At 41.6% G+C, this 12,756-nt stretch overlaps 2 protein-coding genes across 2 annotated transcripts in view; both read left to right on the plus strand.

The window, feature by feature from the left end:
- The window catches only part of LOC308350370 (olfactory receptor 8B3-like), a gene marked incomplete at both ends in the record, with an annotated part of 209,653 nt that overhangs the window by 28,069 nt on the left and 168,828 nt on the right, over nucleotides 1-12,756 (plus strand). The gene's annotated exons all lie outside the window — the stretch shown is intronic.
- LOC308350360 (olfactory receptor 8B8-like) lies at nucleotides 5,359-6,291 on the plus strand (the record flags this gene model as incomplete). Its single annotated transcript, XM_080815542.1, has 1 exon — nucleotides 5,359-6,291. The coding sequence occupies one exon, from the start codon at nucleotides 5,359-5,361 to the stop codon at nucleotides 6,289-6,291; it is 933 nt and encodes a 310-aa protein (XP_080671668.1).

Consider the following 12,756-nt stretch of genomic DNA (forward strand, 5'->3'; position numbering starts at 1 on the left):
GTTGAGAAGTTGACATGATTTGGAAATGTCCCCCCCCCCTTTTTTTTAATAGGTTTTCTGGTTCTTTCTAACTCTCTTCTCCTACTGGGGTTGCTGAAATGCAGATATTGATTCACTTGGTAGCATCCCATAAGTCTTTGAGGATTTCTTCAGTATTTTTTGTCTTTTTCATCTTGCCCTTCTGTCAGAATAACTTACAGTGATTTTTTTTACATTTTATAAACATATACAATTTTTATTTAATAAGTATACATCGATTAAGCTTGAGGAAAACCAAACATTTTAAGAAGATTGTATAAGATAATGTATCTGGTACCTAGGAATAAATCTAACCAAAGAGGTAAAGAATCTATACTCAGAAAACTATAAAGTACTCATGAAAGAAATTGAGGAAGACACAAAGAAATGGAAAAATATTCCATGCTCATGGATTGGAAGAACAAATATTGTGAAAATGTCTATTTTACCTAAAGCAATCTACACATTTAATGCAATCCCTATCAAAATCCCATCCATTTTTTTTAAAGAAATAGAACAAATAATCCTAAAATTTATATGGAACCAGAAAAGACCTCGAATAGCCAAAGGAATATTGAAAAAGAAAGCCAAAGTCGGTGGTATCACAATTCCAGACTTCAAGCTCTATTACAAAGCTGTCATCATCAAGACAGTATGGTACTGGCACAAAAACAGACATATAGACCAATGGAACAGAATAGAGAGCCCAGAAATAGACCCTCAACTCTATGGTCAACTAATCTTCGACAAAGCAGGAAAGAATATCCAATGGAAAAAAGACAGCCTCTTCAACAAATGGTGCTGGGAAAATTGGACAGCCACATGCAGAAAAATGAAATTGGACTATTTCCTTACACCACACACGAAAATAGACTCAAAGTGGATGAAGGACCTCAATGTGCGAAAGGAATCTATCAAAATCCTTGAGGACAATGCAGACAGCAACCTCTTTGACCTCCACCGCAGCAACTTCTTCCTAGGAACATCGCCAAAGGCAACAGAAGCAAGGGCAAAAATGAACTATTGGGATTTCATCAAGATCAAAAGCTTTTGCACAGCAAAGGAAACAGTTAACAAAACCAAAAGACAACTGACAGAATGGGAGAAGATATTTGCAAACGACATATCAGATAAAGGGCTCGTATCCAAAATCTATAAAGAGCTTATCAAACTCAATACCCAAAGAACAAATAATCCAGTCAAGAAATGGGCAGAGGACATGAACAGACATTTCTGCAAGGAAGACATCCAGATGGCCAACAGACACATGAAAAAATGCTCCACATCACTCGGCATCAGGGAAATACAAATCAAAACCACAATGAGATACCACCTCACACCAGTCAGAATGGCGAAAATTAACAAGTCAAGAAATGACAGATGCTGGCGAGGATGCGGAGAGAGGGGAACCCTCCTACACTGTTGGTGGGAATGCAAGCTGGTGCAACCACTCTGGAAAACAGTGTGGAGGTTCCTCAAAAAACTGAAAATAGAGCTACCCTACGACCCAGCAATTGCACTCCTGGGTATATATCCTAAAGATACAAACGTGGTGCTCCGAAGGGGCACGTGCACCCGAATGTTTATAGCAGCAATGTCCACAATAGCCAAACTGTGGAAAGCGCCTAGATGTCCATCAACAGATGAATGGATAAAGAAGATGTGGTATATATACACAATGGAATACTATGCAGCCATCAAAAGACATGAAATCTTGCCATTTGCGACGACGTGGATGGAACTAGAGGGTATCATGTTTAGCGAAATAAGTCAATCGGAGAAATATAACTATCATATGATCTCTTTGATATGAGGAAGTGGAGATGCAAGGTGGGGAGGTTTGGGGGGAGGTAGGAAAAGAAAAAATGAAAAGATGGGATTGGGAGGGAGACAAACCATAAAAGACTCAATCTCAAGAAACAGACTGAGGGTTGCGGGGGGGAAGGGGGATGGGAGAGGGTGGTGGGGAAATGGACATTGGGGAGGGTATGTGCTATGATGAGTGCTGTGAAATGTGTAAACCAGACGATTCACAGACCTGTACCCCTGGGGATAAAAATACATTATATGTTTATTAAAATAAAAAAAATTAAATCATTAAAAAAAAAAAAATAAAAAATAAAAAAAAAAAAAAAAAAAAGATAATGTATCTGGGTTACTTAAAACATGCTTCGTGTAAGTCATCACTGAACCATAGCTGTGGCACTTTCTCTCTTTATTATCATCATCCAGAACTTCAAGAAAGGTATCATCAAACTATTTTCTCCTATACACCTGGTATTCCTAGATTCATTATCAGTAATAGTTCCCAAATTAGCTGTGTACTATTTCCATCTGACTTTCACAAATTATCCAGATTTTTTTTAAACTTTATTTTTTCAGTGTTCCAAGATTCATTATTTATGCATCACACCCAGTACTCCATGCAATATGTGCCCTCCATAATACCCACCACCAGGCTCATCCAACCACCCAACCCCTCCCCTCCAAAACCCTCAGATTGTTTCTCAGAGTCCACAGTCTCTCATTGCCCTCTCCTCTCCCGATTTCCCCCCAAATCCCTTCTCCTCTCCTTGTCCCAGTGTCCTCCATGTTATTCCTTATGCTCCACAAGTAAGTGAAACCATATGATAATTGACTCTCTATGCTTGACTTACTTCACTCAGCATAATCTCTTCCAGTCCCATCCATGTTGATACAAAAGTTGGGTATTCATCCTTTCTGATGGAGGCATAATACTCCATTGCCTATATGGACCATATCTTCTTTATACAGTGATCTTTAATAAAATTCATGATCCTGTCTTTTGTTCAATCTCCTTTGCTCTTGGGCTCCTCTGCTGAATTTTTTAGTTCAGATATTGTATTCCTCAGCTCCATGATTTCTGTTTAATGCTTTTAAGTTTTCTGTCTCTGTGTTGAAATTTTCTCTTGGTTTGTGTATTGTTCTCTGACTCCAGTGAGCATCTTAGGACAGTCATTTTAATTCTCTGTCAGGTAAATCAGATATTTTCATACCATCAGTGTCAGTTTGTGGAGATTGCTCTTATTCCTTTTTGGAAAGTATTTCAACTTGTCTTCATTTTCATTGATTCTCTACACTGGTGTCTGCACATTAGACAAAACACTCATCTGTCCTGACATTCATGGACTAGAGAAGGTACCATCAACAAGCCTGGCCAGAGACTTTGGAGGCCTCTCAATTTTGAGCAGTCTAACCTTACTCTTTCTTTGTTATTAGTAGCAGTGCCCCCAACTTCACCCCATGCTCCCCCTCCACCCCTGTCTTCATCCATTGTGTGCTGGATTGTGTCTGTGTTCTAAAACAAGCAGGACTGAAACCAATTCCTCAGGCAGCTCACAGATAAGTTGTATTGCTTGCTGGATACATAGTGCACATTTTTTTCCTCACCAGAGAGAAGCTGCAAAAAAGAGCTTTTCAATCACTTCCTCTATGCTGAGCCAGGGGAAGGAGTTCTGGTGGCTTCCAGCCCATACCACCATCTCTTTTCTCTCTCCCCAGCAGCTGAAGTATGCTGTGTCCTATATCTCCTCTACTTTCTCACACAGACTATCTAGAAGTCAGTCTTCTAGGCACATGTATTAAAAGTTGGGGCATTGGAAATATGTTGCAATAATTTCCCTCCCCAGGAAGAAGCCAGGAACTGGCTTCAAATTGTTCCAATTTAAAGGTGCTTTGCAAGTATAACTGTTAAAAAAAAATGGATATCTAAAATTTCCCTAAAATGTTAAGGAATATGTCTAGATTCTTTGTTTAACTGGGAACAGGACTATTTAACCACTGTCTGGATTTCTTAGAACGGGAATATACGTATGTGAAACATTTTTGAATCACGGTGTCCATGGAGAGTAGGAAGTTCTAGAACATCCTTTTCTGCCGTGTTGCTGACCTGGAAATGGGAATTGATTTTTGGCTTCTCTTGGGGGATGTCTGATCCCTCCAGTGGACTGTAACCTTGAGTAAAAGGAACTAGAGACCCATTGTAGTCCTCTGTGAAAATACAATCCCCTCAAGACCCTATTACCCCAGAAACCATTGCCTGCGTAAGAAACTGAGCAAGCTTCTGCCCTGTTTATAACTGAGGACATTATGTCATTGCCCTCACCTTAAGTCTTCTGTAATTTACCAAGTGCAAAATGATCATAATAAAGACTGTTTATTTTGGTCTGCTGCTTAAGAGAACTCACAATCAGAAATTATTGTCTGTGGTTCAGAAGGATTTCCAGGGCTCATCAGAAATTAAGTGTGGACTGTGTCCTCATAGAATTGAAGGGAGCAAGCCACAGAGATTAAATCTGCCCTTTCAGGACCACAGGGGTAATACTGGTAAGGAAGGACCAAGGTGTTCTTGCCTAAGGAGGGTGAGTTTCTGAATTCCATTTATGCTCATGTCTTTTGTTTTATTTTTTAAAAGATTTTATTTATTTATTTGAGTGAAGCAGTGTTTGAGAGAGCAGGAGCAGAGGGAGGGGGAGAAACAGACTCCTTGCTGAGCAGGGAGCTGGTCGTGGGGTTTCTTTCCAGAACCCTGGAATCATGACCTGAGCTGAAGGCAGAGGCTCAACTGACTGAGCCACCCAGGTGCCCCTATTCATGTCTTTCTTTTATGATGGAAGCCCAGGGATCAAAATGTCATTCTTTCCAGTTCTTTGCAGTCCTCAGACTCACATGAAATTGGTAGAAGGTCCTGTTTAGGGGAGAGTGATGGAGAAAGGAAGGTTTAGAAACATTATTAGGTTTCAAGGATGGAATTTATTGGCCAGTTCCATTGATGGAACTCTCACTCTTCTACATTCATTGTTTTTACTCTGTACGTGGGGCAGGAACTTGAACTCTCCTAGACTCTGGTCCTTTATTTTTGGATTCAAACAGTGTTGTTCATTCCCACCACATGAAGTCCAATCCCCCTGAAAGCCAGCACCCGTTTGGTGGGGTTGCTGCCTCCATTCGACTGGTTAGGGGAGGGGTTATGTGTTCAAAGAAGTGAAATGAGAGAAGGCAGTTCCCTTCTGGTCCAATCTTCTCCCTAATCTTTGGTTTTGACAGCAGTCCTGTTGGCATATGGAAGCATTGGCCTTCATTTTATAGGCCAAGTTTTAATGCTCTTTGTTTAACAGCTTATAGAGCCTCTAATAAGAAAATGTCCATGTCACTAGATTCATGATAATGACAAAGCAGATTCTGTGGGTCCAGTTTGGGGTAGTCTCAAATATTCCCAGTACAAACCCAACTTCTGTTGAGAGGAGATATGGTGGGAAATGTTGAATTGTTCTCTGTGCAACTTTTTTCTCCTGTGTTCACAGATCCCTTTAGAGAAGAATGCCTCCTGAAAATGCTTCCTTTGTGACTGAATTCATTCTGATGGGGCTAACAGACTTACCAGATCTCCAGCTCCCCCTGTTCTTCCTGTTTCTACTCATGTATGTGGTCACTGTGTTGGGAAATTTGGGCTTGGTAACTCTCATCCTGCTGAACTCACACCTGCACACTCCCATGTACTTTTTCCTCTTCAATTTGTCCTTCATAGACCTCTGTTATTCTTCTGTGTTTACACCCAAAATGTTGATTAACTTCACATCAGAGAGGAATATTATCTCCTACAGGGGTTGCATGACCCAGCTTTTCTTTTTCTGTGGTTTTGGTATTTCTGAATGTTACATGCTGACATCAATGGCGTATGATCGCTATGTGGCCATCTGTAACCCACTCTTGTATAATGTTGCCATGTCCCCTAAAGTGTGTTTCAGCCTTATGCTTGGTTCATATCTGATGGCATTTTCTGGTGCCATGGCTAACACAGGATGTGTGCTGAGACTGAATTTCTGTGATGCAGCCATTATTAACCATTATTTGTGTGACATGCTCCCTTTGCTCCAACTCTCATGCACCAGGACTTATATCAGTGAGCTGGTGGTTTTTATTTCAGTGGGCATTGATATCATTGTGCCCAGTGTCACCATCTTTGTCTCTTATGGTTGCATCCTGTCCAGCATCCTGCGCATCAGCTCTACTGAGGGCAGGTCCAAAGCCTTCAGCACCTGCAGTTCCCACATATTTGCTGTTTCTCTCTATTTTGGATCTGGTGCATTTGTGTATCTTAAACCATCTTCTGTTGGGTCGATGGGTGAGGGAAAAATCTCTTCTGTCTTTTATACCAATGTGGTTCCCTTGATGAACCCCTTCATTTATAGCTTGAGGAACAAAGACGTTAAACTTGCTCTGAGTAAAACCAAGAGTAGGAGAATGTTTTGATCAGAATCTCTGTCTGTGGGTATAGTTATAGGATTGGTATATTTGATTTATTTTGTCAGAATAGTTTAGGTAGGCGTGTTCATATCCTGTATCTTTGTTACCATCATGATGGAAATTTGATTTTTCTGTCAGTTTGTTTCCAATATTTTTTGGTGGGTACAGTGACAAGGTAGGGCTCCCCAATTCCCTTCTCTACTTCAGAGGTTCTGGGATGGAAACTGTGTAGAGGTGTGGGAATTCTCAGTGTGTTAGGGCATGTACTCCCCACCAGCTGGGAGCCTCTTTCTTCTTGTTCTTTCTAGGGCTACTGGTCCAGTAGACTCTTATTCCTTGAGAGCCATATAGCCCATAAAGTTCACCAACATGTTTCTATAGCCAAATTCATTACCATACTAGAATATGAACTTGACTAAGTGGTCATTGAGGACAACCCCAGCCCCAGCATCAAAGGTGGAAGATTGGGTTTCATTTTTAAAGTTGCAGGTGACTACTTGATCCTCAGTGAAGCACAGGATGCCCTTGAGGGGGTCCTCTGATGCCTGCTTCACTGGATTCTTGATGTTATAGTACTAGGCAGCTTTCTTCAGGCGGCAGCTCAGATCCACAACTGACACTTTGTGGGTGGGGACATGGAAGGCCATGCCAGTGCACTTCCTATTCAGCTCAGGGATGACCTTGCCTACAACCTTGGTGGCATCAGTATAGAAGCAGGAATGATGTTCTGGGAAGCCCCTCAGCCATCATGCCACAGTTTTCCAGCTGGGCCTAGCATGGTTCTTGGTGGAAGTTATGGCATGGACCATGGTCATGAGTCCCTCCATGATGCCAACGTTGTCATGGATGACCTTGGCCGGAGAGGCCAACCAGCTGGTTCTGCAGGAGGCATTGCTGACAATCTTGAGAAAGTTTTCATACTTCTCATTGTTCACACCCATCCCAAACTTCAGGGCATCAGTAGAATGGGCAGAGATGCTGATCTTCTTGGCCCCAGCTTCAAGTAAGGCACAGCCTTCTGCATTGGACTCCACAGCATACTCAGCAGCAGCATCACCCTGTTTCAGTTGGTGGGATCTCAGTCCTGGAAGAGGTAGGTGGGCTTTGCATTGATGAGAAGTTACCTGTTATTTGCCTTGACTGTGCCTTTGAGTTTGCCATGGATGGATTCATACGGGAACATGTAGGTCATGTATTTGAGGTCAATGAAGTTGTCCTTGACGGCAACAGCATCCACTTTATTACAGTTAAAAACAGCCCTGGTGCCCAGGTGCCCAATACCACCAAATATACTTACTCCAACCTTTACCATCTTGTCTTTGGGATGGTGCTGTCACTGCACCAGAAGATGTGGCTATGTGTCTGACAGGGAGGAGCATGGAGCCCAGTTTGTTTCCAATTTCTTTTTTTTAAATTTAATTTTATTTATCCATTTGAGAGAGAGAGATAGTGAGAGAGAGCATGAGAGGGGAGAAGGTCAGAGGGAGAAGTAGGTGCCCCGTGGAGCTGGCAGTCCGATGCGGGACTCAATCCCTGGAATCCAAGATCATGACCTGAGCCGAAGGCAGTTGCTTAACCAGCTGAGCCACCCAGGTGTTCCTGTTTCCAATTTCTTGATAGAAGATCTTCCTTCCTCATCATTTTCACAGTGTCTTCTCCTTTTTACCTCTTTAACCACTTACAAATAACATTAATGAATAAATTTATCTCTGTTTTTTACATTGTCATTATGGAATTTTTTTCTCCTGGAAAGGATAAACAGTTCTGTAAATGATCATGTAAAGGAACAGTATGGTGATCTTGTACCCATGGGGGTTTCTTATACTGTGCTATTGGAATCAGAATCAGATATCTGTACTCCTGTCTATATACCTCCCTGGCCTTCAGTGTGTCTCCTTGAAATGTCATTGTTTCACAGATACAGCAGGTTCCAGAACATCCATAAAACATAATCCACTTTCCAGTTAAATGCTACATGTTAAGCACCTTTTGGCAGAAGTTTCATATTTACCATAGGACACATGAGTGATCCTCAATATGTATTTCTTGCGTAGACATGATACTGAAGCTGAGAAAAGTTAATGAATTACATCATACAGCTTACTAAGGAAATGTCTAGATAAAGTGTAGCCTCCTGATTTTAAGTCTACTGCTCTTTTAAATACACTTTTTGTCTACTTCATTTTATTATTTTTATTTTTAGCTTATTTCAATAATCCTAGAATATGAGAACATTTTTTATTTTGAAAGTTGACTGTGCTTTGTTGGCTTACACATGACTATCCCTCAGGATAATGGTTGCTTTAGGAAAATAGTGTGATAGTTCTTTTTCTTGTCCAAGAGAAGTCCTATTAGGCTAGTTGAGAGATGATTGACTGAAACAGGGAGCTTTTTGCAAATTAACTAAAAAATATTTTAGAGTGTTTTCAAGTACTAGTAATTCAGAGACAAGGGCATGGGAGAGAAAGGAACCCAGCAGCAGACATTAGGCCAGGACCCAAAAACCACATGGACAATAAAAAAATCTCTCTGTAGGAAAAGACTATGAGGTTTAAAACCATCTTTCATCTGACTTTGTCTTCTGCTCTCCAGAGTACTGCAGTTCTCCCCATGCCCACCCCGTGTCTATATAGCTGTGATAAAACTTACAATGCACAATGATCCTACATTAGGGAGTGAAGGCCAAAACGCCAGATTGGTCTCCACATTTATGAGGAAGCAGGAACACAGAGACAGGAGCTTAAATAGTGTTTGGTATTCAAAATTCAAGTCAAGATGAAGGGACTTAGAAAGCAAATGATGGAGAAAAGACATCTCTTTTTGTGACTCTTCCTTTCTAGAAGGCTCTAGAAATATTATGGAGACCACAGGATTTCTCTGGGTAGGATAAAAGCACAAGTCATTTGCTATTTAAACCAGGTGATGGGTATTAAGGAGGGCCCGTGTTGTGATGAGCACTGGGTGTTATATGCAAACAATGAACCATTGCACACTGCATCAAAATCCAATTATGTACTATATTGTGGTTACTGTTATACCCAAGTTTTCACATCTGAGAGACCACCAAGGAGCCAACACCGATGTAGTCACATGAGGGTTTATTTGACAAACTTAAGCTTGGGCCCAAGTATACCCAACATAGCGGAGTAGGGACTTGGACCCCAAACCAAATTACAGTCAGAGTTTTTAAAGGCAGAGTAGGGGTGGTCTCAGCGGTGGGTGAGGACAAAGGGATTATTCAGAAGGGCTATCAGGGTAAAGAAGACTGTCCGGATATTGGAGGCCTGGTTATTATCAAGCCAAGGTCGTTTTTCCCTCTAATGAGGCACTAACATGAAGACAGTTGGGAGTTTCCTGGTGGAATGTCACATTCCTGCTATCAAGTGTCCTTGTTAGTGAGATTTAGCACTGGGACATTTGTAAACCGAGGGAGACTCCTGTCTTGCAGGATTGTGATTTCTGCAAGTTAACTATTTGTTCACACATACTACCGAGGGGAGGGGAGCAGGTGGAGAGGGGGTGCAAGGTGCCAGCTTTTGCTTTGTCAAGATGGCTGTACTTATGTCAGGGCTAGACTCGAGGTGGGTACAGCCTTGTTTTTCTTGGCCTCCACATTTCCCCCTCTCAGAGGAACCTAAGGAAGGACCCAATCATGGGTCCAGGCTGGTCTCAGCAACAAGTTGCAGTGGTTGGTATTGCTGTCTGTGTACCATGAGTTGAATTGCACCGACTCTGTCTTTGACAAGAGTAACTAATCTATTGATAATGCAGGGCCCAAAGGTAATGAGGAGAAGGGGAATAATGAGGGTTACTTATTACTCCCTGCACTGGTTTAAGAAGAGGGCATAGTATAAGTAACATTAGGGGGGTACGTGAGAGTGGCGCAATCTCAGCTTTAGGGGATTGTCCAGCTGGCTCTTCCATTCTGGAACAAAGTCTTTGAGAACGGTGTGTGGGTCAGCTCGCCGGACGTGGGTGTAGTGGACCCAGGGTGTAATCCCATTGACCTTGAGAGCGGTGGGAGTGGTCAGGATCACGATGTAGGGTCCCTTCCAGTGAGGCTCCAAGTTTTCCACTTGGCGACAGTGCCTCCAAACCAAGTCCCCGGGTTGGTAAGGATGTGGTTCCAGCTCCATCTCTGTCTCAGTGTGAGCAGTTAGGATCCCTGCGTGGGCTAGACAGACTGTAATGCCAGCGGTGACTGGAGTACAGACTGATCATAGTTAAGGAGGAGGACCTGATACCCCATCACTCTGGTGTTTGTCATCCACCGGTCTGGTGGAGTCTGGAGAAGGGCCTGGATAGCGTGAGTGGTGGTCAAGATGAGATTTTGACCCAAAGTCAGTTTACTTGCATCCTTGACCAGGAAGGCCGTGGCAGTAATTATGTGGAGGCAGGGGGGAACCCAGCTACTGGATCTAGTTTCTTGCTAAGATAGGCTACTGGCCTTTGCCAAGGCCTCAGAGTCTGAGTCAAAACTCCTTTAGCCACCCCTGCCTTTTTATCCACATACAAGTGGAAGGGCTTGGTAACATCTGGGATGGCCAATGCTGGGGTGCTCAGTAAGGCTGTTTATAATTCCTGAAATGCTCCTTATATCTGGTGCTGACTGGCAAAAGCAAGACCGTTTAAACAAGCCATCATGCAACTTCTCTGACGTTTACCTCAAGTTGTCTAGCTTAGGTAAACAAACACTTAAAGACAATCAAACCTAGAATTTAACATCTATAAAGGTGTGTTATTGAAATATAATTTTTGTCTCTAGAATAACTCTCATTTCCAGAGATAGCCAAATCAGGACTAATTTATTTGAAAAACAAGTCCAGTTTTAACAAACTTGGCCTAATTGTTTATATAAGCTCAGCAAGAACAGTGAGTGTGATCATATAGGTCTTTTAGAATCTGCTTTGCTGGAACTTATAAGGAACCTCTAGGTTGAACTTTTAGTAGCCTCTCTGGGCAAGAAGCCAAGCCACATACTTGCCATCAAACATGCCTGCAATACCTGTCAGATTTGGGTGAATTACTCTTCCTGAGGTGCCCAAAGTATCCTGAGGTTCCTGAACCTGCCAGGAAGTGACATTCTTTACTGACCTGGTGAGGTTGCTGGGAACTCTGTAAGCAAGGTATCAGGCCAACAGTTCCAAAGGGCTTTACCGCTCCAAGTTTTATAAAGTCAACCTTAGTTCCTTTAAGCTGTCTGGTCATATCTGAGTCTTTTCAAATATGACATTCCACTCAAAGCCTTGGTAAAATAACCAGTGTTTCCAATGGTGTCCTGTTACAAGGAGAACAGATTCTTATTGAACTTATGCAAATGACTGATTGCGAAGGAAGAAAGAATACTTGCTGAGACCTTTTGGTTTCAGAGGATTCAGATAGAGAGAAAAGTTGAATGCCTTGATTTGTTTACAAATGAGTACTTTAACATCTCTGTAAGTTACAGATAACTTAAGAAAAAGTTTCCCTAGTCTGGGAGAGCAAACATTACAGAACCAGTAATGTTTTAAAATAAGACAAAACATTAAGGGACACAACATTACAATCTTTCAGTTTTTCTAGTCCCATGTTACTAATTCTCGTTTACTCCAAATGCAGCTTTTACTTCTGTAAATTCTTACCCATTTCAGTTCCAGGATTTTAACATATCAAAGACATATTTGTCCTGAAAGTCTCCCATATGAATTTTCTTTAAGGTGCAATTAATCTTACAAGAGAATTAAAACAATTACAAATGACAAAAACTCAGAATAGATATGGTTAAATTACCAGGTGATGACCCTATCAAAACATTAAAACTATAGGAAACGTATAGAACCTCTAGAGTAGTTACAGCATTTACCCAAATGTAACCCAAGGTTTATCATTGGTTTAGCAGTACTTACTGAATAACTTAGTATACCAAGGAAAAGCCTTATGAGTCAAAGAGATCTCATTTACAATTTAAATCTTGTCGACAATTGCTAAAACCTTAGAAAGTTTTAAAACACATGCCTAAATATAATTAGGGATATTAAACACCTGATAAAACAAAACAGAGAATCTGGGTTTTCTGGGCAGGCAAAGAGAAAACCATAACAGATCAATTAACCTAAGAAAACTTTGCCCTTTTAAACAGAGAGAGAACCAGCTCTTTTAAATACCAGTGCCTTTCTTTTTTTTTTTTTTTTTTTTTTTTTTTTATTCTTAAGCATGCAGTCTTAAGATAGTGGGTTTACTGGGTTTCCCTCCCATTGTGAATGATGTCGCAGACAAAGGGAGTGGGTTCTTTCAGATGCTGTCCTGCTCGTGTCCCTTGTGGGAACTTAGGAGCGTCTTAGCTAAGATCTGTCCATATAAGCCCCGGACCAGGCTACTCCGTGGAGTAGATGACCATTATGCCATATGACGCCCCGTGAGACTCAGGGTGCAGCCTACTCAGACTCTGTAGCCGAAGCGGTGGAGCCATACAGACAGATTCACACAGTCAGG

Source organism: Martes martes (assembly GCF_963455335.1).
Source record: "Martes martes genome assembly, chromosome: 10".
NCBI classification, from domain to species: Eukaryota; Metazoa; Chordata; class Mammalia; order Carnivora; family Mustelidae; genus Martes; species Martes martes.